Below are 26,560 nucleotides of genomic sequence, written 5' to 3'. Positions count from 1 at the left end.
ATGAAACTGCTTTTGGCTGTTATATCTATTTCTGTATAGTTATTCTTTCCTTATAAAGAATCCCGATGAAGAAAAGTACATATCCACAGTCCACAGTAATCCGGATTTATCTTCAAATGCGTCAAATGATAACACAGTTCTAAATCTTTGGCGCTTCGAGATAAAAGTATTTAAAGTATCATCCTTTGAAACTTCTACTTCTTCTTGATTATGAGATATACTTATTAGATTAAAGAAAAATGGCTATTCAATTAGAGGATAATCAGGTATCAAGGGGCTCGTTCAAAAGAAGATCTTTAATTGCCTTCTTCACAATCGCTTCATTAGCATTGATTGGATTCCAAATCTTTTCAAAATTCCCATGGGGTCCTTCAATCATTGAACTATCAAAAGATTTATGTCCACAAGGTGAAACTTTACGTCCTGCCTCATTTATAAAAGACAACTCATCAATTGAATTCATCGTTAAGGATCCACAATATCGTGCAGAATCTGTTAAGAAAATATCAGGTGCTGTTAAGATTCCAACAGTTTCATTCGATTATAATGAAGATCCATTAGTCAACCCTGAACAGTGGAAAAACTTTACCAAGTTCCATTGGTTTCTAGAAAGTCAATTTCCTTTAGTATATCAAAAATTAGAAGTTACAAAGCCTAATATCTATGGATTAGTGTTTGAATGGAAAGGTTCAGATCCAAATTTAAAACCATTATTATTGATTGCACATCAAGATGTTGTTCCAGTTGCAGAAGAAACTTTGTCCCAGTGGAAATATCCTCCTTTTGAAGGTGTATCTGATGGTAAATATGTTTGGGGTAGAGGGTCATCCGATTGTAAAGCGTTATTAGTTGCAGAACTTCAATCAATTGAAAGATTGATTAAGGATGGGTTTGAGCCAAGAAGAACAGTAGTATTAGCCTTTGGATTTGATGAAGAAATTGGTGGTAAATGGGGTGCTAGTTCCAACTCTAAATATTTACAGGATAAATATGGTGAAAATTCCTTTTTTGCGTTGGTCGATGAAGGTGGTAGTTCAATTAGTGTGATTGATGATGTTGCATTTGCACTTCCATCTATAGGTGAAAAGGGGGCTACAAACTTACAAATAACTTTAAACACACCAGGTGGTCATTCGAGTGTTCCACCAGATCATACAAACATTGGTATTATATCGAATTTGATTAATGATATTGAATCAACACCTTTTGAACCCTTATTAACAGAAAAGAATCCAACTTTGAATTTTGTTCAGTGTGTTGCAAAATATTCGGATGAATATGATGATGATTTGAAGAAAAGTATTTTTAGAGCTACTATTGACAAAGTCTCTAATTCAAAAGTTGTCAAATTTTTGTCAAGTATCAAAGGCTACAAATATACTATTCGTACCACACAGGCTGTTGATATTATTCATGGTGGTGTGAAGTCTAATGCTTTACCTGAGTTCACAAGTTTAGTCTTAAACCATCGTATTGCTGTTGAATCCTCACTGAAGGAGACAATTGACAAAATCATTGGAAATTTGAAAGAAATTGCTATAAAATTTGACTTAGGCCTTGTTTATAAGGATGAAGAAATTATCCAAAAGACTCAAAATGGATATTTTACACTTCTTGGAGGTGAAGGGTTGGAACCTTCTCCAGTTTCAGCATTAGACAACAAAAGTTGGGAAGTATTTTCAGGTACAATCAAACATATCATTGAAGATTATGTCTACCCTAACTTAACAACACCAGCTGTCGTTGCTGGTAATTTGGGTACTGGTAACACTGATACCAACAGATATTGGAATTTAACCAACAATATCTATAGATACAAATTCAGCACTTTGAATGGTATTTTGGATGCTCATACACATAGTATAAATGAACATATATTGATCGATGACTATATCCACTTAATTGCATTCACTTATGAATATATAAGAAACGTTGATGCTGCTGAAGATGATTAGGTTTATATAGATTTCATTTCTTATATGTAATAATAGGATTATTAATCTCATGAAAGACATCTGATCAGGAATTGTAGCCACATTATTCTCGGGTTTATAAAGACTTACTTTTTTTGGCCGGACATAATTATGATTTGTAAACCACAGTTGTTTCCTTATAAATAATAACCCATTGGAACAACTACTTCAATGTGTTAAGAGCTCAGCTAGTTCAATTGCTATACACCAAGGGTGGAAATCGAACATGTCTATTCAGCTAGGTGAACAAAACAAGCCACCGGTATCTCTAAAAAAGAGGCTTGGGGCAGCTATCATATCAATTATTGTGCTTGCTCTTATCTCTACTCAAGTTTATACCCAGTTACTCAATCCAGAATCAATTGAAGAACTATCAAGAGGTGTTTGTGAACAAGGTAAAGTCCTCAGACCGTCTTCATATTTGAAAGATAAGACTCATCTTGAGTATATTGTCAAAGATAAAGCATTTCGTGAGGAATCTATCAAAAAGGTTATTGGTGCAGTCAGAATTCCAACGGTTACATATGATTATTATGAAGACCCATTAGTCAACCCACAACAGTGGAATAATTTTACCAGGTTTCATGCTTTTCTCGAAGCTCAATTCCCAACTGTTTATCAAAATTTGAAAGTTAGTAGATTAAATGGCTTTGGATTAGTATTCGAATGGGAAGGTTCAAACTCAAAATTAAAGCCAATTTTACTGGCAGCACATCAAGATGTTGTTCCAGTTGAGCAAGAAACGATTAGTAAATGGAAATATCCCCCATTTGAAGGTGTTTCAGATGGTAAATATATCTGGGGTAGAGGTTCATCGGATACCAAAACTTTGCTGATCTCAACCTTGCAATCTGTGGAAAGACTAATTCATGATGGTTTTAATCCAAGAAGAACCATTGTATTAGGTTATGGGTTTGACGAAGAAATTGGTGGTAAATGGGGTGCTTTCAAAATCAATGAATATTTAATCAATAAATATGGCAAAGATTCATTTTTCTCATTGATTGATGAAGGTGGAAATGGTGTCAGTTTCATCGATGATGTCGCATTTGGTGTACCAGCTATTGCTGAAAAGGGACCAATGAATGTTAACATTGCTTTAACAACACCAGGTGGACATTCAAGTGTTCCTCCTGACCATACAAATATTGGTATTTTATCACAATTGGTAAACGAAATCGAATCAACACCTTTTGACCCCTCTTTGAGTGGTAATAATCCATTCTTGAACTTTATTCAATGTGTTGCTAAATATACTGATGAATATGATAAAGACCTTAAAAAGAATATTTTGAAAGCTGCTTATGATAAGGTTGCAAATTCTAAAGTTATTAAATTCTTGCATGGCATCAAAAAATTCAGATACTCAATTCAAACTTCACAAGCTATTGATATTGTTCATGGTGGTGTAAAGGCAAATGCATTACCAGAATACTCAACATTGGTTATAAATCATCGGATATCTGTTGATTCATCTATAGATGAAGCTATCAATAAAATAATTGGTAATGTTGTTAAAGTTGCAAAAAAATTTGATCTTGGGGTTTACCAAAATGAAGTTGAAGTACTACCAAAAACTGAAAATGGATATTTCGAGCTGAAATACTTAGGTTTAGCACCATCCCCTGTCTCTCCTTTGGATACCAAAAGTTGGGAAGTACTTTCTGGTTCCATTAGACATATTTTAGATGATTACGTGTTTCCAAATGCTAGTGCCCCATCGGTCGTTGCAGGAGGATTAGACAATGCCAATACAGATACTAGCAAGTACTGGGACTTAACGAAGAACATTTATAGATTCAAATTCAATACTTTGTCAAATATTGAGGATGTTGGCACGCATAGTGTTAATGAACATATCTTAATTGATGATCATATTCACTTGATTGCATTCAACTACGAGTTCATATTAAACGCTGATGAAGCTGACGATGAATAATTCTTAATTATTTATGACTATACAGTTTAATAACTATATCTAAAATTTTTGTTTTCAAAATCTGTAAGATCTAAAAATTCTGCATTTTCAGGTGCAATATAGTAATTTGGATCTTCAGCAAACATCTTATCTCTTCTTTTATTCTCATAAAAATTAATAAAAAACAATGAAAACATAGTGAGAGTAGCAACAGTTTAGTTTAGTTTATAAAAATGTCTATTGATAAATCGGTATATACACTCTGTAGTATGTTTCCTCGTGAAATGTGATACTATTCTCATGCAACTTTCACCCTATAATAGGAAACCCTTTTTAATAATATATACTTTTTTCGATTCACCAGCTTAATCAATGCTTTAACTCTAGTTTAACTAGTAGTGCATTCGTGTACCTGAGAGTTTTAATTCTCGTTTTGAATATTCAGCTTATTTGTTAATATTGTTTTCAATTTTGATCATAATTTTTATCTTTTTGTGATATATATGATTATAGTATTATAATTCTAATAATGTGTTGTTCAATAACAACTAAACATACTGCCATTGTAACCCTTGCAGGGATGTAGGCAGGAGCGTCTGAAGCTTTGAATGTTTGTGGACCGATAAGATTACCAACACAATATGCCACTAAATATGCAGCAGAAACGGTAAACTTCTTGGTATGACCTGCTGCATCTGATGCAATTAGAGATAAAATCGTCACCATACCAATTGCATATAAAGGTGTCAGATAGAGACCAGCCAATTGTACTTTTGTGTTTTTAGTGAAAGCTAATAAACACATACCAATAAATGTGATAGCACAACATCCAGTACCAACCAATATTCTCTTTTGAGTCTTATTTGCAATATATCCAGTTATGATACCACTGGCGATTTGAATGGCACCAGATGGTAATCCCATTAATAGCGCTTGTTCTTTGGAATAACCCAGCGTTTGATTTAACAGTATCGAGCTAAATGATCCAAGACCACCATTTGGAATTTGAGCAACAAGTCCCCAAAATATGTAAATCCAAGTTCTAAGATCTGTGAATGCTTCCTTGACTTGATACCATTTGAATTTTTTGTTACCATATCCTTGTTGATTTTTTTTAATACGTAGCACATGATAAACTCTCTCATCTTCACTTAAAAACCAAGCCTTAGAAGGATTCTCAGGGAGATAAAAGTAGAAGGAAATACCAAAACAAGTCGTGAGAGCACCAGTAACTATAAAAAGGACCCTCCAAGATTCTAACTTTAATGAGTCAGCGTGGTGTAGTAGAGCATATGCAATCAAACCACCTAATATTGCACCAGCACCATTGCATGAAAACCAAAGAGCTGTGAATGAGAATTGCTTAGACTTTTTATACCATTGAGAGCTCAATATAACGAATCCAGGAGTGATACTACTTTCAAAAATACCTAAAAATACACGAGCTGTGATAATTTGTGCACTATTGTGAGCACCAGCATGGGCACATAAAGTTATACCCCAGATGATAATACATGCTGAAAGCGTTTTCACAAAAGGTAATCTCTGTAATGCTTGAGCTATTGGAAACTCTGCAATCAAGTAAGCCAAGTAAAAACCAGAACCTAACCAGGAAAATTGATCACCAACTAAACCTAAATCTTTTTGGATTCCCATGACACCTGCAAAGGAATTTGTAACTTTATCCATATATTGTAGTGTGTAAATTGAAAAAATTATAGGCTGGATATACCAATTGATCTTAGATCCAATCCTTTTATCAATCTCCTCGGTTAAAACCAGATCTTGAGCTTGTAATCCAGTATCAAAGGCATCATCAACTTCACCGATTCTTGTTGATTCAGGTAAAGATTGAATCTCTTCCTTGGTATCTAATTTTTCTTTGTATAAATCAGTCATTTAGAGATTTGTAGTTAATTCATATCAGAGAGTTAAAAGTTAAAATGTTAGCATGAATGAGGATCCAATACATCTTAAGTATATATTATTACTTATCTCTTCTAAGAAGTGGTATCGGAGTAGAGTTTACTCTCAGATCGTAATTGTGAACTGATAGATCTTCGCAGCAAATACTACATAAAGTTATAACTCCGATAACCAGATAAGCACTTCACATGATAACAAGATCAATGAAAGAGTGAATTGAAGGCTGAAGCTTTAGTGCTTTATCAATTAAGGAGTTATCTATGTTTCACTTAACTAGTGGTTATTGATATGATGGTTCATGAGTCAGGCCATTTTAGGTCTTTGCCTCCGACTAATAATGACAACTGAGCAGCTTAACTCGTACTTCAGAAAAATTATAATAGATTAACATTTAGCCCTACGACAATTATTATGAGATGATACAACATAAACGAGTTCTGATATTATGACTTATAATATCTAATTATGGTTAATAGCTATATCTAAAGTTTTTGTTCTCAAAATCTGTAAGATCTAAGAATTCTGCATTTTCAGGTGCAATATAGTAATTTGGATCTTCAGCAAATTTTCTGTCTCTCTTTCTGTTTTCATGAATGTTGACTAATAACAAAGAAAACATAGTAACTGTAGCTATGGCTAAACAGACTGCCATTGTTACTCTAGCTGGCGTATATCCAGGTGCATCTGAAGCCTTAAATGTTTGTGGGCCAATGACATTACCAATGCAGTAAGCTACTAAAAATGCAGCAGATACTGTTACCTTTTTAGTATGACCCGCAGCATCTGATGCTATCGAAGACAAAATTGTGACAATACCTATTGCAAAAAAAGGAATAATGTAATAACCACCTAATTGAGATTTTGGATGTGATGTAAACGCCAATAAACACATACCAATAAATGTTATAGCACAGCATCCAGTACCAACTAATATTCTCTTTTGAGTTTTGTTAGCAATATAACCAGTTATAATACCACTGGCAATTTGAATGGCACCAGATGGCAATCCCATCAGTAAAGCTTGTTCTTTGGAATAGCCTAAAGTTTGATTTAATAATATTGAACTAAATGATCCAAGACCACCATTTGGAATTTGTGCGACAAGTCCCCAAAATATGTAAATCCAGGTTCTAATATCTGTAAAAGCTTCTTTAACTTGATACCATTTGAATTTTTTATTCCCAAAACCTTGTTGATTTTCTCTAATACGCTGTACATGATAAAGTTTCTCTTCTTCGGTTAAAAACCAAGCTTTAGATGGGTTTTCAGGAACATAAAAATAAAAAACAATACCAAATAGTACTGTTAATAAGCCTGTGACAAGAAATAAGACTCTCCAAGACTCAATTACCAACGAATCGGCATGATGCAATAGACCATATGCTATCAGTCCACCTAATATTCCCCCTGCCCCGTTACAGGAAAACCATAAAGCAGTAAAAGCAAATTGTTGTGATTTTTTATACCATTGAGAACTCAATATAACAAATCCAGGAGTAATACTACTTTCAAAAATACCTAAAAACACACGCGCTGTGATTATCTGTGCACTATTATGAGCACCAGCATGAGCACATAAAGTTATTCCCCAGACTATAATGCAGAAGGATAAAGTTTTGACAAAAGGTAACCTTTGTAATGCTTGAGCTATTGGAAATTCTGCGATCAAATAAGCTAAATAAAACCCTGTACCTAACCAAGCAAATTGATCACCAACTAACCCTAAATCCTTTTGAATTCCCATAACACCAGCAAATCCATTCGTAACTTTGTCCATATATTGTAATGCATAAATTGTGAATATTATTGGTTGAATATACCAATTTATCTTGCTTGAAATTCTTTTCTCTATTTCATCTGTGATTTCTAGTTCTCGAGCTTGCAATGCAATATCAAAAGCATCATCAACTTCACTTTTATTTGAATTTGATAAAGAATGAATTTCTTCTTCGGCCTGTGATTTCTCTCTGTATAGTTCAGACATGTTCTGTTGCTTACTTCAGTGTACCTTTAGGTATGCTTGAAATTTGAGCCAGCTGCAAGTATGCTAAATTCTGAGGAATCATTATTGATCTTATAATTTATAATATCGAAGCAAAACAATGGTTAAATAAAAACGAAGTGTGGATGAGTGTGGCTTCGCTTATTGAAACTTTATCCTGAATTGAAAGGTATGAATATACTTCTCTTTTGATATGGATTTTAGTGAATGTGAAGAGTCATATAGGAGCAATGATATAGTCCATCAGGTCTTGGTTTTTGGAAACACATTTCCTTCTTTGATTTTTCCTTTGGTTTACATATCTTTATATAGATCACACTGCTGAATAAACCCAGCTTTGAAGTAGTAGATATTAACCAAGAGTTGACCATTGGAAAGCCTCAAATAACATTTAGCATTACCGATATAATAGTAAAGAGCACAATTCCATGGGTTTATATGATTTTAAACCTTGTGGTATTATATCTAACAATATGTCATAATTCTAATCTCAAGTAACCTTACCGAAAACTGGAATATTAAAGAAAGTAACATGAAGTACACTTCATTCTCATAGATAATATGAGACTGTAACCTTTATTGTGATTCTAAGCAGACATTAATTAATATCATTGTTGTTCATTGTTCATTATTCAAGCTCTTTCAAGCTCTTTGAAGTTTGAATAAACCTTCAAGCCAACCAATTCGTGCTCATTTTTCTGTGAAAATACTTGAGATCCAATTAGGAAGGTCTAAGACTTTGTGAGCTTTTCTCTTAATATGTATATCTACCTTTCTTAACTTCTCTTCACTAGCCATAGATGATAGAATGTAACCACAATTGACAAGTCAAGCCACCACAATAAGGGTCCATGACGCGTAAAATCCTTGATCAACATAACGAGTACGCGTCTTCCTTAAATATCACTAAGTCCATGAAATTGTTTTGGTACACCATTTTCAAAATATGTACCCCTAGATTGACATCATGTCAAGATTAAAGCAAAAGTTGTCTTCAACTTTAAGTTTTCCTAGTGCTATAATATTACATGATTCATCTCATTATACACATAATAATACTGGGTAACTTTTAAAACATGCCGGCGGCTGTGTATATGTTGTATGTTGTAATCTTGTATGATTAATCTTATAACTAGTTTTGTGTTTATTAATCTGAAGTCATAAGTGTCATAGAATTAAGGTTTAAAGTACTCTTTGAAATTTCAAAATTATCGCAATTTTTCATTTTCATTTCCACCTCCGGTTTTTACGCAAACTTTAAAAATTGCGCGCAATTAACGCTAAAATTTTAGTCGAATCAGATCTGTTTACTCTTTAAACTCTGAAATTTGACAAGGTCATTTAGCCGCCGACAGATAAGCAGCAATTTCAAGGAAAACATAGACAATAAAGAATACTTGATTCAGTTTTGAGGTCCAGAAGTAATCAACTTTTGCTACCGCTACATTGGAAAGTTTCTAAATAAATAGTGTTGTATTAATATTATTGTATATCATATATATCAAATTGCCTGAATAACCGTAACTCATAAAAAATTAAATTAAAACCAATCGTTAAACCAAATAAAAAACCGTAATGAAATAGAAAACTATAGACATGAAAGAAGTGAAAAAAGTCGTAACATCATAAATTGAAGATTGAATGCAAAATTATTGTAAATTCTGAACTTATGCTTGAACCATTTGAGGAACATTTACTAAAGATTCATTCAAACCTTTATTGTAAAACATTGAATTATCTTCTTTAATTTGATCTTTAGCGCTGTGTTGAGAATCATGTTCATAATCATCTTCTTCACTTTCACTTTCTGAATCATCTGTTGAAGAATAAGACAATTGTGGTGGTGATGTTATACGTTGAATATCAACTATATCAACTTCATGTTCTTCTTCATCTTCACTTTGATCACTTTCACTTTCTGTTAAATCATCTTCTAAATTTTGTAATTCTTCTTCACTTAATTCATCAATAGTTGGTAAGCTTCTATAATTTTTATTCATGTTATGAGATCCATATAGATATGATTGTGTTGGTAATGGAACTTCATCATCTTGTAATTCATCTTCGTAATCATCTTCTTCATCTGAATCTGAATCTGAGTCTGAATCATAATCAATACTTGAATAACTAATACCAGAAACTTGATTATCTTCTTCCACAATATCATCATCTGATAAATCATCATCACTAAGATCATCATCATCAACAAATGTAACAGTTGTAGTGTGTTGTAAATTTGATGATCTTGTTGGTTTGAAATTTGTTAAAATAGATGAATTTCTTTGTTGAATCTTTGATGTTCTTTGTTCTTCTTTATAAGTTTCAATGTCTTCCATTAAGTTATCTAACATATTTGCATGAGATACTAAGACTCTTATACTTGGATCAGCTTTGGCGGCTTCTTTATTCAACTTAGATCTTGCTTTACCTGCAAGTAGGTATGTTTCTGAAATAGACATTTTGATTGTTGGTGTAGTATTATAGATATCAACTTGAGTGTTGCTTGTTGTTGTTATTTTGTTTATTGTTATGACTTGAATTAATTCCTATTTGTGGGTGTTGACTGTTTATATAGTATTTGCTTCCCCCAGGTATTTGTAATCCTTTGTGTTGAAGTATTTGTCAGATGAATATTTAGTCAGTAAGAAGTGCATGTTGATAAAAAGCGGATATTTAGTTCAATATATATAAGTCTGTACCTATTATAAATACACCACCGCTATAATTAATCATCATGATGATTCATCCGCACCGCTGTATTTTCAAATGCATTTCGGAATTAGAAATTAAATTTTCAGTTTTTTTAAAGCGCACCGCGTGAAATTTGAGTTTGAAAACTTGGTTAAAAGCACTAATCTGACAAATAACCTACGGTTGTTACTATACTACATTTATTTGCTATTTCTAATCCAAAATCACTTATCTTCCAATCTTATAGTAGCACATTTGCTCCCTTTACTTCTAGTATTCGAATCTACACCTTTATTATTGTTCGGCCAAAAAAAAAGTCCTTTACACACTAGCCATGGCTGGGCTGGGCTTGTTGTTCGGCCGAACTCCTATTTGTAGACGGCCTAGCTCTCTGGATCCGACGGTATATATCCTCTTCTGGAAGAAGGACCGAGTAAATATTAAGGGTGGGAAGTTAGGTTAGAACGTAACTACTACATTAATTACTGGCTTCCAATAATCCCTTATCGGTTAGAAAGAGTCATTCAATGAGTGTATATATGATATTGAATAACTTTAAGCTCAATTATTGGCAGGACGGTATATACGTGTAGTGTACTTGTGGATTTCTTGAGGGATCGTATAATACTATAGATATCAATATGTTAATGGATTTTGCGGATCCCATGAGATCTAGAGTGTATTGTATTACTATATATGTGACATCTATATAGATGTTCTATAAAGGACTTTAGGGGTTGTACTCTAATTCTACAATCAGCTAACTGCTGCTATTTTACAATATAATATATTCATCCCGTCTCGTGGAATACTATATTATCTAGGCCGACTCAATATATTATATGCTATATACCTGGGCTCTCATCATGATCCATGATCATTAATTCTTACCTTACTGATTACCTTACTGATCTCCATTAATGAGTACTACCATATATATTACTAGTATAATTATTAATGTTATCCTATACTCATGACCTGTCTGTCCCTTTTTGGCTCTATAATCCATCACCCATAATCCTTAATTAACTATCTAAGATCTCTTGTCAAATCCTTTATTTCCATTGCTATGGTTTTAAATTTTTCATTCTGCCGCTTATTTAATCCTCGGTCGGTTCTAGCTCTCCAGACTCCAGTACTCCCGTGAAGTTTTTAGGTATTCCGAATCCCGTTGCCCATGAGATCTTAGGGTTTTGCGGATCTGTTTGATGAAGTAGGTAGTTCAAATGCTGAACGTTCTTCATTATATTTCTTTACTCTTGAAATATTATTCATTTCATATGGCTGAAGGAAATTGCGCTGCTAATAAGTCAAAGATGTAATTATAGTAGTTAGATTAATCTCATGATCGTGTTGAGATCATATTGTATACGTCGTCTCACCAGTATTGTTGGTCGGTTTATTAATTGATATCGATCTATCATGATCCATTATTTGAATATCGGTTAATGTCGACCCTTAATTTTAATTACAACTAGATCGCTGATATGGTTTATAAGCTGAACTCATGAATATGACTATATATATATTACATGCGGTGCATTTATATAAACCTTATATCAAATCGAAGCTGTTTATATCATATCAATGGAACTTATTAGAATATATTTGAAAACTTTTTATATGAGAATCAAAAATTACGTCAAGATTCAAGACTAACCCCTAAAGTAGTACTAGAAGCTCTACTATCTAGGTATAACATGCTAGAATTTGTACTAGTATGGGGATTGCGGCTTTCAATTGCTCTGTTTCTGGTTAAGGAAGCAAATGCATCGAAAACTTTTAGATACGTCAAAACATTTCTTTTTCAGCCGCTTCTGCGGGAGAAAAGTTCACCAACGTTGAACGTACGTACGTACTCTAGTTCAAGTTTCAACGGTTTTTTCTGAAAAAGGCTAAATCAGGAAATGCTAAACGCTGAAAGTACGTAAACACTCAACATAATTATGATTTCATAGTTAGTATATTTAAATCATGATCCATCCATGTTGTGAAGGGAAGAGGTTATACCCTTAATTACAAATAGTTATATTATATATTTGAAATAAATTGATACGTCTTCAATTCTAACTGATTGATATTCAGACGTACACAGCTAGCTATTATAATTTTAATATAATTAAATATATATTAATATAATTGGATAGACGCAAGAATCATATAATGACAGTATAAAATTATACCATCTCATGTAATACAGCTATATGTATAATCAAATACATGGTGAATTATTGAAAGCAGCTCCTTCCTATACTATATAAACGTACGAAATATATATTAATCGATCAAGGGAATTATCTTTATTTGCACTAGTAACAAATATATACATACTCCTCCTTTACAACTTGCAAATTTCCAATCTGTCTGATTCCTAGTTTGTAGTTAAGGTGCTACCATACTATTGACATGATATAGCACATCGCACTTTCATTAAAAACACACATGTATACGTCTCATAATCATTGATCAGAATAATTATTCACATAACCATCGACATACTATTTTGATAATCAGCTTGCTGGAAGTGAAGATGTAATATTTCTTCAACAGCTATTATTATCAGTTAAATATGAAACACGTATGATCTAGCTAATGTATACTATTAAGTATACTATTTCTTATATGATATTCATTTATATATTATAATTATGGTGATCGAATATTCGACTTAATTTAATATATATATATATATATCGTCTATTAGTACAGGTCCCCAGATCGAACATTAATATATTTAATTATCCCCCAGCTTAATTATCCCATATAATAAATATATATTATGTAATCAGGCGATATTAAAAATTAGTAAATCTGCAATAAGTACTTTCCATCAAATTTTAATGAATTAATCTATCATAACATATGATATTCTTATATATATCTAATTATATATGTAATAAAAATAGTAAATATTGATCAAAAAAATTTTAATAAATTTTCTTAATTTATTTTAAAAAAGTCAACCAAAAGAATTTTATTTTTATTTTAAACCTAAATAATTTTAAAAAAGGGTGAATTTTTTTTCACTTATTTAGAGCTATACATAATATTACTTTAAAGCCCTTCTAATCAATAAAATTATTAATATATAAAATATGGTACTTATTTGCAAAAAATTTAAGTTATCCAGTGATTAATACTTTTGGCATTTATTTTCGGAATATTATCAGCAACTTTCGGGTCCGCACCACCGAATATTGAATAAAAAACTCGGAAACTGAAAGCTATTTAATGTTTCCGACACCGATTGTCTGAAGTCTGGGGATAGTTACCTGTTGCAGGTTTTGAACAGAGAATTAGCAAGTTTATAGCATTTTGAATATTCAAGTCAGAACTAGAGAAGAGAAAGAGAGTTTACAAAGGTTCACATATCATGCTTTCCTACAATTTTCATTTTCCTAACAATTCCATAAGTCATAATTTAATTATAATATCAGCTCATAAATAACAGTAAAATTAACTCAATTTGATCAAGCAAATAGGGGACCACTACAGACTTTCAGAGCTTCCCATTACCCATGATTTTAGTTACCATCATCTTCATTAGATGAGGTAAAGAAATTAACAGCTAAGGGTTCCAATCCATAATAATTGGCCCAATCTTCAACTCCATGTTCTAAATATTTAGAACCCCATCTTTCTCTAAATTTCAATTCATGATTTGGTAATTTACCATATGGTTGTCTAAATAAAATGTAAACATAACGATGTGTTCCTGTTCCTGGTCTTGGACCTGGTCCTAGATACTCTAATAAATTTCTTGAATTGGTCAAGTTGAATGTGGTATCAAATGTGTCGTTATCCTTTTGATTTTCAACTATTGTAAAATCTTCATCATTGAAAGGTATGTTTTCCCAAATTGCATGAGCCTTTTCATAATCAGGATCTAAATCAGTGAGCGCAATTGAGTATAAATCAGACTTGAACTGTTTTGTTAATGTAAAGAATGATTTGAAAGTGAATTCAGTTGGTGGATTCTCAGTTTGATTTGGTGACAAGTAATTTCCCAATTCAAGATTTTCACTATCTTTATATTTGATGATAAAAGAGCCTAATGGTTTCCAGCTTCCCAAGTACTCTGGTAAAACTTTGGAGTCTTCAAGTCTTTCTGAGATAGATTCTGAGAATTGTTTGTAAGTTGGTAAGATCTTTGAAGTATCAACCGATTGGACAACAATAATTGCGACACATAATGTCAGTAAGCTTCTGAAGAACATTTTGAACAGAGCGCTCTATGATTTGCTTTAGTTTTAAACCAGAATTTTATGATATTGAAATGATGATAGTAAAGAAAGTAACTTTGAAATGCAACAGTGGGTTCTTCTTTCTTTTATACTTTCTTAAATTAGCCGCTGTAATTCAATTGCTTCGATAAATTTCAGGGTCTACTTATAATATAGTAATCGCGAAGGAATCAAAAATTTAAGCTTAATTTATTGATACAAGTAAATCATAATTTCTAAAGCTGATAAATTCGTAGAGAACTGGTGTGTACTATCAAGAGTACTGTAATATATCAGATACATTGTGACTCAAGTATACCCGCCATTAACATGAACTGATATACACTTTAATAAGTACATACTTATCACTTTTACAAGATTACGATGCCCAATGCAAAGCGGTTAACATGACAAGACGTTAGATGTTCCATCGACTAAAGCACATATCCATTTAGTGTCAGTTCCACATATAATATGGTGTATTAACCAGTAGCAAACATCAAAGTTCAAGACTGGTTAAATATATAGCATTCATTAAATGTCACATGGATCTTCAGCTCTTTCTGATGATTTGTAACAAAACTTCAGATCAACTCTAATTATTCAAGCAAATTGAACTAGAGAAGATTATGGATATAATTCTAAGTACCATCTATTAGACTGTTAAGAGAATTAGACTAAAATCAAGTTATAAGTCAAATTCACAAATTCTTCTATCAACGCTCATCAATATCGTATAGATATTTTGCGGGGTTTTTAGTCCCAGTTCTTATTATAATTCGTATTCATGATTTATTATTCGAAAGATAATAGTGTCGTTCAAATCCATCTAACTGGCCGTACAGAACGTAAATAGTTGAGTTATTCAATGCACAGTAAAGCCGACAAAAACCTTTTCCCTTTTCAATGGCCGCTCTATAATTGATTACCAATATATATATAGCTATTTAATAGCCACCCTAGCGTTTTATTAGAGAGCAATATATGAATTTCTGAAATCTCCAATTTATTAGTACTACTAACCAATTGTTGCACACTTATTACACTACTCTTGTACACTAGTCAATATATAGCCACACAAACACGGAAGTTTTCGTCAAGCCCTAAAAGATAACCCACAACCTCGAAAGCTTTTAGGTTTTGCAAAGTTAAGATATTTATTAACAATATACTGCATTCTACAGGGAAAAGCATAGAAGTTTAGACCGTTAACACACTAACTAGTAACGAACTTTTACCATTGGTCAATAGACGTCAGATTTGTTTTCATCTTCCATCATAATTATCAAACATCATTTTTATATTCGCTCTACTGGAAATTGCATGAATATTAAGTAAGTATTTTTATATACTAATTTATTAAACAGGTACACCGTACAACTTAATGATCCCCTAAGTCCACCAGTGACCGTAGGCTATATAGCATCGACTCTCGTATGTACTATATAAAAGATCGTCAGGAGATTTATATGTGCAGGAAAAGGTCGATTCGATCGTAGGCATCGTAATTTTTAAATCTGCAAGATTTATGTACGAATACGCTTACTATTAGGCAACATGGCCCTCCGGGTTCCAGAATGAAGCGTGGAAGCTCAATGAATTTCCCATACGTTGGCAAGAACCCAAACCTTCCTATATAGGAAATGATTCTTGATCCTGCTATGTTTCATGAAAGTATAAGTCGCGTCTATATTTCAGGTTATTTAAGATCTGCTTTATATTATTGTGCCCAGATCATAAATACTAGACGTTAACTAATAACTACACAATATTAGCTGACTAACCTTTTAAAATTTCACTGGCCACCAACTGTATACTCTGTATAATATGTACTCTAGCTTGTATCTCCTTCCAAGATTTGAATTTTAAATAGAGTTACGTTACAACTGGTCGATGTTGTGGTTAAAATATTTCCGCCTCGCGTACTTTGTAAATTACTTTATAATAATAATATACAGCTGAGTACGCCTTAGCTTATATTATAATAAGTCAACACCCTTCTCATGATGGAAATTTTCCCTTAGAATAATCTTCATAGAATACACAAGTACTAGAGATATACCAAAAGACCAGCTCGGATTTGAATTGGTGGTGATTTAGATTTTAATTGACTTCTTTTTAGTTACAATTTTCCGTGTACTTTTTAAAGACTTTTTACATATGAATGCTTTGAAAATTACAAATCTTCACATGGCATAAACGGATATGTATTACATGTAACTATGTAACATAAAGCTACTCATCAACTTATATATGCCTGGGATCTGGAAGGCCATATTACATAACATAATAATTAATTTAAAATACTGTTTAAAATAATTAACCGCGTGACTTCGGACGCATGTACTTCATAATCGAGTTTTTATTTCATTACTAGCATGCAAATTAATATTTACACTCAATTTATACACAGATTTACTAATATTTATAGACGTCTCTAATTGAACCAATATTATATTCATGAGTGGTAACTGTTCAGCTGGTCATATAATCTTCGATCTTAATTTAAATATTGAACGTCGACGTATATATAACATATATAATTAGAATTTAACTGATGTTAATGTCATGTGCTGCCTGCAACTTCCAATTCAAAACAGTTATACAGAACGATTATAAGATATCAGCTAAAATACATGTGACCGAAGCTTCGAAATTCGAACCATACTGTGAGTTACAAAAAATCACCTTAAAACTACGGTAATCAATGATCATATACGCTGGAATCTGGATCGGATTACATAATCTTTGATTTTCTCCGCGAGAATGCAAAATTCTGTGAGATCTTATGCGGTGAAAGAAAAAAGAAATTTGTAGAAGAAACAAAAATTTAACGGTCGTTGATCAATATTCATCAGGTTACAAGTCACATAACTTTATAACTTATAACCAGTTTAAAACAAGTTATAAGACATCGCCACGTTGTATAAAGGTAGATTGAACTCTCCATGCCTCTGTTTAATTGTGGACTTTTCGGATTATTAAGCTTGATTCTATAGTTAGCTGGCGATGATTTGAAAGGCCAAAGAGATAAATGCACCAGGCAAATTATCCATTCCCCGCCAAAACTCCGTTTTAAAATAAGTTTAAGCTCTAGTTCTTATCATTGATATTTTGTAGATTTGTGGTTTAATCACGTTATTACTGGAATACTTGAGTCCACCAAAACCCATTTCCATGACTATGTGTACTGGGGCAGTTTGTTTCCAGGGCTACTCCAGATTACTACGTGTTTCTCGTTTCAAAACTTCATACATCTCGCCTGTGTAATAACATACATTAATATACATTAATTATGTACTGCACGGAAATTTCAGATTGCCTTGAAAGTTGAAGCATTTGAAGTTGAAGCATGTACATAACATTCGACTTTACACTAGCTTAAAGTGTGATCTTGGAGCTGTTGTAAAATAAAACAGTTAACTGGAGAAGCTACAAAATAAACTTACATTAGTCCTTTACGTAAAGTTGGGAAAATAATTGAACCTAACAAGAATTAAACTGGCGCTACCTTTCGCCTAAGTGGATGTATGTAGCTTATATGTAGCTCAGTACACTAGTTTTTGCAGCCTTTAAGCGTGATCCCAAAATTAAGGGTGGTTAACGGTCTTCAAGGAGATACATTTGTATGCTTTAAGTTATAACAGTATTTTATATTATGTATGAATTAGAAATAAATGAGAGGCGTATTTAGAAATCGAAGGAGATTTTAGACAAAGTACGCATGATCAACAGTAATTATATGCTTTCATTAACGCCTTCAGCTATAAAGTACTTTGTACAGAGACAGCGGAAAGCACAAAACAGCTTTGAGATTGAAGAAAGAGTAAAACTATAAAAGGGTATATGATTTTCTAATTTTATTTAATTCCTGGTTATTATAATGGATTTTATACTTTATCAGCTCTTCAGACTAACAGACCTTGTCATACTTTGAAATCTTCATTATATCCATCCACATCATGAAATTATCATCAATTTTAACATTCACATTAACCTTAGGTACAACCTTAGCTGCTGGTCCAGTCAATATCTACATAACTAGATACAATACAATTGAAGTTGTTGAAACCGCAACAGCCACTGTCACTCAAGTCATTCAAGAAACTCATTATGTTTAGAACATCAAACCCAAATTCCTGGCAATCATCATCTGATTTCAAAGACTAGCGACCTGATGGGTCTTTCATATCGTTTTCAGTTGGGAAGTTTTGATTTCAAAATCACTCAATGCAAAGAGCTAAAAGTTAGATCAAATTGTTATCCTTAAAGATAACAGATTCAAATGTGACGGGAAATTCAGCAAAATAAAAGAATCATGTTGGTTGAGGGGCGGCTCAAATACAAAATGGAGCTCATTCCAAAGATACTAGAAATTGAGGCTATAGGTATTTTCAGGAAGAAATTATAAAGGCTTTCAAGCTACGTTTATAAGAACTTATATAGAAGAAATTTAAAATATATAACTGTTCAATATGTGTCCCAGAATGATCTAAGACAGGTTAGTACAACACCGCTTCTGTAGGAAATTGGAATAGTACAAATTAAAAGTAGTCATGAGTAAGTAAATTGTGAAGTGGAGCGAGATTTTGAAGTACATCATGTAAAAGACAACAAGCGATGGTTCTTTGTTTTTCAATAAACTTAATGATACCCAGCTTCAGAATCATTGATCAGTTTCAGACTTTGAATCGGTATCAAGTTTCAACGAGGTGATCGGCCTACATCCCTTTGTGATTAAATAATCACCGCGAACCCGTCGTTTGGTGATTTCCGAAAATAACCAAAAAACTGGATAGAATGGATTGACACATGAAATGAGTTGAAAACAAGCGTTAAGCCAAAACACAAAACTTACAAATCTGCTGCAAAGAAACACACATCAGAGCTATAGATCACCAAGAGATCAACCAGCGCTCGACCATACCAATAGGCTTGAATAGGTTGTTACCGCTGTGTCTAAAGCGCTATCGTCGGCACTATCAGAGAAAACAATATCTTTTTAGTTTGAATCAAAATACAGAAAGGTTTGAATTTGGTGAAGACTAGATTGGTATGAACTCCACCATAATCATGTCTGATAGAGAACAGGTACCGCTACATGGAGCTAATAATTCAGGGCTTAATAGACTCAGACTAAGGTTGGAGAAAAGCACTCCTTCATTGACGAGGAAAGTGTCCTCAAATTTACAAGAACAACCTAGAAAAACGTCAATATTTACGTTACCGTCGTCAATGAATCTTCACAGAAGACAAAGATCTGTTGATGAACTAATAACTGGAGCAAATCAACTTAATATTTCCAAACCAAGATCAAGGTCAGTAAGCCCAAAAAAAGTTAAGTCAAATTATAAATATAACTTCAATAATACCAATAGCATCAATGAAGCACCTCAAATTACAAATGTCTCCAATTTCAGCTCCCCTTCAAAATCACTACTAAGTGACAGCTCAGATGGATTTTCCCCTTTGATTGAACCGCAAAATAGTTCCAATTCAATACCAAAAATTGACATCACAGAACCACAATCACCCCCTCCATTAACAACACATGTTATCAAAGAACCAAGTCCAACAAAACCTATAAACTCGACTACTTTTGGGAGATTCCGCAGAAAGACTTTGTCAATGTTTTTTGACCAAGGTCCAAGCAATATGACTCGCTTAACGCCAATATCGCCAACTGATCAGCCATTTGAATCACAGTCAATTGAACGCCCAAAACTGTCCAAATCACATTCAGAAAATGATAGAGATAAGAGTAACGAGAAAGATGTCAAAGAAGCAGCTACAACACTGAGACTACAGCAAGATCTTACAAGGAAGCGTTCAAAAACGATGGGCTCAGTGGAGAACGATCTTTACCATAAAAGAAATGGATCAATTGTCAAAACAATAGGTAGTATGATGATGCTGAGACCAAAACCACAAAATTATGATTCAAGTGCATCGATTAGTCAAACATCATTATCTATTGATTCAGATCCTTTAAATGTATCAGCCCCACCATCACCACCGCCGATGCAAGATGATGAAGATCCAAAACACTATATACGCGCCCTAAAAGACGAGGGATTTGATTTTGAAATAACTTCAATATTGTCTGGATCAGATGCACCAAAGCTCAAGGAATGTTTGAATTGTTTCATGGAAGAGAGGTTTGATTTCCACGAAGTTCCATTAGATATTGCCCTTCGGATGTTTTTGATGTTTTGTGAGCTACCACCAGAAGCTCAACAGATTGACAGAGTTCTAGAAAGCTTCAGTGTTAGGTATTATCAATGTAACGTATCATTATGGGATAATTCAGATCAAGTATACTTCATAACATTTTCATTAGTTATGCTACATACAGACTACTATAACACCAATAACAAAAAGAAGATGACCCGTGAAGATTTTGTTAGAAATACAAGAGTTGATGGAAATGTGTCTACTTCAAATTCTTTTTTGACTAAAGAGATTCTTGAATACTTTTATGATAACACCATATATACCAAGTTTGTGAAAAAATATCAATTAGCACCACAGCATTCACCACAAAATTTATATACACTCCCAAGAAGATTATTTTCGTCATCCTCTTCACATAATTTGGAAAACCTTAACCAAAATTCCGTTGCCCTTTCCAGTCCAAACTTAAGATCCCAATCATTCTCATCAACAACTTCACAGATTTTTAGCTCAGCTCCAGTCATTGATCCATATCAAATGATTTTGTCAAACCAGATAGAGATCTTGAAACTTGATGTGAATTCAATAAATTTCCAAAATCCATTTAAGCAAGATTCACAAGAAGAAGTAAATTATGATGATCTTGATGCTGAAAACATCACAAATGTGAGAGAGGAACTATTAAGCAACAAAGGTCTTTATATCAGGTATAATAAAGACTGTAATTGGCTTACATCCAAAACCGAAATTAAATTCAAGTCTGATGAGGAAGTTGAATATGGAAAAAGGGTACTGTTAAAGGTCATTAAAGTTTCTGAAATCTATAGGCAAGAAACTGTCACAAACTCTAAATTTTTTACCATTGGTTCAACAAGTAGAGTTATATGGAGAAAGTATTTCGGGCTTTTAACAACATGTGGATTTTTTTTATTCGATACATTGAACTTTTTATCAGTTCCTGAGAGACAAAAGATTTTTAGTGGTGATTATGGAGATGAACCGTTTATTGTTGATATATTACTGGATTTTATACTGAGATACACAGAAAAGTACTCATTAAATGGACTATTCGCTTCACCGCTAAATTCCATAGAAGATTTCACCTTTGATATTTACAGTACAAATAAGAAAGAAACTTTTTCTACTAGCTCATTTGAAGGATTGTCATCATGGATTTCAAGTATTAATTATATTGCTGCTTTAGACTCATGTTTTATCGATAAAATTGTATCGAATAATCATGAGGTATCACCATTAAGAACGATAACTATGGAGGAAAAAATCTTGAAATTGGATAACAACAAAAATGCTTCTCTTGTCAAAGTCCATAACCATCTAAAAATCATACAACACATCAAAACATTAGCACCATTCTCCCACAAAACAAGAGAGAACTTGATTCATCATTTCAAATCATTGAGCATCAAGATAGACTGGTTATGGTATGAAATTGAAAGAAATCTGGTTTATACAGAGATCTTACGTCGTGAACTATCAGTTGATGACACATATTCTATGAGAACTGAAGAGGAATCCTTATTGGAGGATTCTTTCATAAACGATGAATATTATAGAAGTAGAAAGAAACAAATAAACCAAGGTTATTCAACAAGGGCACCATTAACTCTGGTAAATGATTCATCATATAACCTTGATGAAGATTATGATTCTGAGGATGATTTTGTTGATGCAAGAGGATGAAGCATTCTTTTCAATAAATTTGCTCGACACACGTTTATTATATACATTTAAGCTTTCAGTTCGTTAAATATATTTTTGTCATTATACACATGCATTCATTTATATTTATATTCTTTGTTATAATGTCTTCAAATCCAGATAGCTGTTGTAATTGATCTCCGAAGTCACGAATGTACATGAAATTTAGATTCATTACATATAACCTAACGTACCCGACTTACGCTAACATAACCGCCTGTGGTTCTATACCATTTCTTGGAAAAGTAGAAAAGCAATATTTCATGGGAAGAATTTGAGTATTTGATTTATGCCTGTATGTGTTTTTGCTTCTTTTTTTCATAAAATATATCCATTCTACTTGATCCAACGTTAATAATCTTTGGACATCCATCTCTATCTTTCTCCAAAAGCACACATTCGTAACAATAGTAAGCATCACTAACACCGTTATTACCACAAACAACACATTTACCACCATTTTTACCAAATGAACATTCTTCACAGATTCTAACTTTTGCCGTTGGTCTGACAAATGAGTCACAGATTGGGCAACGACCATCACATTTATCACATACTTTCCCAATAGTAGTGCCCGGTTGCTTTAAGCACATCACCAAATCAAGCTGGTGACGAGACATCTTGATAAGTTGCTTGCCACTATCAAACTGCGTTAAAATGCTTCAAGTTTTGGTAATAATGTTTATGGTTTTCATATTAAAATTTACTGAACAGATTACAATTTGGCAGAAGGAGTGCCAGGACCACAATATCACATGACCATTGATAAATGGTAACGGCAACATTTTTTGATAAATTATGTCAAAAAATTGGATTCTTAATTTTTCTGATTCCTTAATTTTTAGTTTTTTTGGTGTTTCTATATTATTATGATATTTTTGAGAATCATACATTTCTACAATATACCAAATTTCCTAAATTATAAAATTATTTGATCACAGTTACAGTTTTTGTTAAAATTTGACATACTATATTGGTAGCATAAAATCGTTATCTGAAATGAGTGAGGATCAAGAGGCGTGCACCATTTGTCTAGATCAATTATTTCAGATTGATAAATCTGAGTTCATTACCAGATTACAACCATGTGGCCATTATTATCATACAGAATGTATAAAACTATGGACAGATAAATCAAATAGCTGTCCCACTTGTCGTCGTGATTTTGAATTCATTGAGACTATAGATAAAGATGCTCAAGTGTTAACAAGACACAAGACACAGAAGAAAGTTCTTGAACATGTCGAAGAGTTTTTCTATACTGACGAAGATGTTTTGTTGCAATTTGAAGAAGAAGATCATTTACAAAGAAGAATCAACAATATGATTGCAAGCTATAATACTTGTGTTTTGTGTGACTCAAGAAGAGGGAATGTATCACCATGCAATAGCTGTTCATCAACATTCCATTTATCATGTCTCGGAGCATCAAATTTAACAAGCTGGTATTGTCCAATGTGTGATGCTGAGCAGATCAATTTTGAAAGACCGAGTATATTCAGAAGATCAAGAAATAGTGCTGTTACAAATCGTGTTTATAATTCATTTAGAGATTCTTTAGCAGTTTCCCCCGTGACTGTGGAAGTTCAGGAAACAGTCGAACCAATGACTATCGAGGAGCAGCAATCATGGGAAGTTTTTGAGAATGCAAGAAAGGAAGAAATTGAACAAGTTAATGCATCAAACTCTAACAATACATCTGATGAACCAGTAACGTCGTCAGAAACTAGAAAATTGAAAAGACCATCAAGAAGAGGTATAAGGCGTGGTGTTTCCAACAATACAAACAATCAAACTCTACAGAATCAAGATCAAAATCACACAATAATACCAGATACACAAGTATCGTCATTACCTAATACCTCTACTTCAGTTGTTAATACAATTTTAAATCAAATGAAAGAGAACAGACAAAGAGAAACGCCACTTACAAAACAACAAATAAGGTCAAATATATCTTTGAACACATCAGCATCACAACAATCACTATCGTTATCAGCGTCATCATCAGCAGGATCCTCTCCACAACAAACTATATCATCGTTGGCTACAAGCGTTGAGAAAGAACCTACATCTCCAACTAACAAATCAGTTTGGAAAATGCCGCTTGTTGACAATACACTAACGTTAGAACAAAAGAATGTATTACAAGGAATAGTTCGAGATAAGCTTAGACCAATTTATAGAGACGGTTCAATTGATGTTGATCAATATACTGCTATAAATAAAAAAGTTAGTCATATATTATATGATTTATGCTTACATGGCAATGAAGATTATGATTATGAACAGTTAGCAAATGAACATGTTATACAAGAAATAATGGATTTATGAGAATTGAAAGGTTAATTTATGATGTTTACGGGAGTTTGTTGAGAAATTGAAATTATTTATATAATCACTTTAATTATATATTAAATTAATTGTAGTTATTATTAATCATCTTCTACGACCTGGTCTTGTAGGTCTATTGAATTTTGGCTTTGTAGCAGCTGAAGAATCTTCATTTTCGTTTTCAGAACCAAACTCAGATAGTTCTAATTCAATTGCATCACCAGCTTCCAGAGCTTTATCAATTGTAAAGAATTGTTTAAAATGATTTATAACACCTTGTTTATTTGAAGCGTAAATCATACGTTCTTTAACTTTTGAACCTGAAGGACATGTATATATGAAAAATGTCTTTGTGCTGAATTTAACTATATTAAATTGTGGTGATTCTGATGAAATTGTAGTTAATAAATCCTTTGGTGTTGAAACTGATGAAGTATTTGAAAGGAAAATTTCCTCTTTTGGTATATCGATATTGAATGAATATAATGTGTTTGCTTCAGGATTGATCTTTGCATTTGGGTTGAATTTGAAAGATAACTCGTTCTTATGATTGACCAATTGTCTTTTTGTTGATGTATTAACAACTGTTTCAAATTCTAAATCTTTAACATCCTGTAATTCTTTTTCACTTGTTGATAATGAATTAGAAGCAGCATCACCAGAAGCTGATTGTTTCCAATTTTCATAACTTACTTCATCAACTGAGTTCCAAAATAAGATGTGTGTGAAAAACTCTGAACCTAATGCTCTAATCAAGGTGTTTTTGGATGAAGCGTAAAGCATCTTATCCTTTACTGCAGCATAATCTGGAACAAAAGAAACAAAAGAGTATAATTTGTCATTATAATCATGTTTTATGATGATATATTGAGGTTTTGAATCATCAACAAGATCTTTGAGTTCATTGAAATCATTTTTTAATGAAGATGAACCTTCAATAATATTTGACAACTTGACTTCTTCATCATAGATATATGCTAATAAAATTGATTGTTTCTTATCAATAAAAGTCTTGAATGATTCAGATAGCTCTGCACTGGCTGAGATACCAGATTGAGCTGACATTGTATTTCTTTAAGTGGATGTTGTATAATGTACAATAAAGATTAACGACAGTTTTATAAATTATGTGGCATGTTTCGAAGTTTCGATTTCAAAATCCGATAACCAGAAACTCGCGGAGAATCAAAGGCGGAATCTACGAAATTTACCTCCAATCACAAATTCAGAAGGGTGTTTATTAAATAAGTAGTTTGAAGTAATAAATAAAGGAGCTCGTATATTACACATCATAAATCTGTCCTATTATGGATCATTAAATACGTTTAAAATGCTGTCTTGTAAGGCTAGAATGATTCTTTAATTGCTATCTTTTATATAAGCTGGCTGATTAAGCAGTCGAAAAACCTTCGCGGAATTCGCGAGAGATCTGAAATACATCAGAAAAGAGTATAAGCAGTCTTAAGTTCTTCAGGTTAAAGCTAAGATCTGGGACGGACACAAGGTTTGAGATATAGACGTACCAAATTAAAAAAAAAAACTATAACATAGAGTACTCAAAATAACACATTTTAAACACAAAAAATTTTTTTTTTTTTTT

General features: G+C 32.7%; 10 protein-coding genes across 10 annotated transcripts; 4 read left to right on the top strand and 6 right to left on the bottom strand.

Moving 5' to 3' along the window:
* Positions 1 to 239: 239 nt before the first annotated feature.
* BN7_5609 (M20 family metallopeptidase) lies at positions 240 to 1,955 on the top strand (the record flags this gene model as incomplete). Its single annotated transcript, XM_011273818.1, has 1 exon — positions 240 to 1,955. One exon carries the CDS (start codon positions 240 to 242, stop codon positions 1,953 to 1,955), a length of 1,716 nt encoding a protein of 571 aa, XP_011272120.1.
* A 244-nt stretch (positions 1,956 to 2,199) lies between these two features.
* Positions 2,200 to 3,912, top strand: BN7_5608 (M20 family metallopeptidase; the record flags this gene model as incomplete). Its single annotated transcript, XM_011273817.1, has 1 exon — positions 2,200 to 3,912. The coding sequence occupies one exon, from the start codon at positions 2,200 to 2,202 to the stop codon at positions 3,910 to 3,912; it is 1,713 nt and encodes a 570-aa protein (XP_011272119.1).
* Positions 3,913 to 4,398: 486 nt separating this feature from the next.
* Positions 4,399 to 5,790, bottom strand: BN7_5607 (allantoate permease family MFS transporter; the record flags this gene model as incomplete). Its single annotated transcript, XM_011273816.1, has 1 exon — positions 4,399 to 5,790. One exon carries the CDS (start codon positions 5,788 to 5,790, stop codon positions 4,399 to 4,401), a length of 1,392 nt encoding a protein of 463 aa, XP_011272118.1.
* A 496-nt stretch (positions 5,791 to 6,286) lies between these two features.
* Positions 6,287 to 7,801, bottom strand: BN7_5606 (allantoate permease family MFS transporter; the record flags this gene model as incomplete). Its single annotated transcript, XM_011273815.1, has 1 exon — positions 6,287 to 7,801. One exon carries the CDS (start codon positions 7,799 to 7,801, stop codon positions 6,287 to 6,289), a length of 1,515 nt encoding a protein of 504 aa, XP_011272117.1.
* Positions 7,802 to 9,486: 1,685 nt separating this feature from the next.
* On the bottom strand, positions 9,487 to 10,278 carry ECM13 (Ecm13p; the record flags this gene model as incomplete). The annotated part of the gene is made up of 1 exon (XM_011273814.1): positions 9,487 to 10,278. One exon carries the CDS (start codon positions 10,276 to 10,278, stop codon positions 9,487 to 9,489), a length of 792 nt encoding a protein of 263 aa, XP_011272116.1.
* A 3,756-nt stretch (positions 10,279 to 14,034) lies between these two features.
* Positions 14,035 to 14,727, bottom strand: BN7_5604 (YbhB/YbcL family Raf kinase inhibitor-like protein; the record flags this gene model as incomplete). The annotated part of the gene is made up of 1 exon (XM_011273813.1): positions 14,035 to 14,727. One exon carries the CDS (start codon positions 14,725 to 14,727, stop codon positions 14,035 to 14,037), a length of 693 nt encoding a protein of 230 aa, XP_011272115.1.
* A 5,079-nt stretch (positions 14,728 to 19,806) lies between these two features.
* Positions 19,807 to 22,608, top strand: SYT1 (Arf family guanine nucleotide exchange factor SYT1; the record flags this gene model as incomplete). Its single annotated transcript, XM_011273812.1, has 1 exon — positions 19,807 to 22,608. The coding sequence occupies one exon, from the start codon at positions 19,807 to 19,809 to the stop codon at positions 22,606 to 22,608; it is 2,802 nt and encodes a 933-aa protein (XP_011272114.1).
* A 305-nt stretch (positions 22,609 to 22,913) lies between these two features.
* RDS3 (U2 snRNP complex subunit RDS3) lies at positions 22,914 to 23,246 on the bottom strand (the record flags this gene model as incomplete). Its single annotated transcript, XM_011273811.1, has 1 exon — positions 22,914 to 23,246. The coding sequence occupies one exon, from the start codon at positions 23,244 to 23,246 to the stop codon at positions 22,914 to 22,916; it is 333 nt and encodes a 110-aa protein (XP_011272113.1).
* A 379-nt stretch (positions 23,247 to 23,625) lies between these two features.
* On the top strand, positions 23,626 to 24,960 carry BN7_5601 (Tripartite motif-containing protein 5; the record flags this gene model as incomplete). Its single annotated transcript, XM_011273810.1, has 1 exon — positions 23,626 to 24,960. One exon carries the CDS (start codon positions 23,626 to 23,628, stop codon positions 24,958 to 24,960), a length of 1,335 nt encoding a protein of 444 aa, XP_011272112.1.
* A 105-nt stretch (positions 24,961 to 25,065) lies between these two features.
* Positions 25,066 to 26,025, bottom strand: TWF1 (twinfilin TWF1; the record flags this gene model as incomplete). The annotated part of the gene is made up of 1 exon (XM_011273809.1): positions 25,066 to 26,025. One exon carries the CDS (start codon positions 26,023 to 26,025, stop codon positions 25,066 to 25,068), a length of 960 nt encoding a protein of 319 aa, XP_011272111.1.
* Between the last annotated feature and the right edge of the window lie 535 nt (positions 26,026 to 26,560).

The sequence above is a fragment of the Wickerhamomyces ciferrii genome, contig 00222 (genome assembly GCF_000313485.1).
Source record: "Wickerhamomyces ciferrii WGS project CAIF00000000 data, strain NRRL Y-1031 F-60-10, contig 00222, whole genome shotgun sequence".
In the NCBI taxonomy this organism is placed as follows: Eukaryota; Fungi; Ascomycota; class Saccharomycetes; order Phaffomycetales; family Wickerhamomycetaceae; genus Hansenula; species Hansenula ciferrii.
This window is presented reverse-complemented; position numbering and strand designations above follow the sequence as displayed.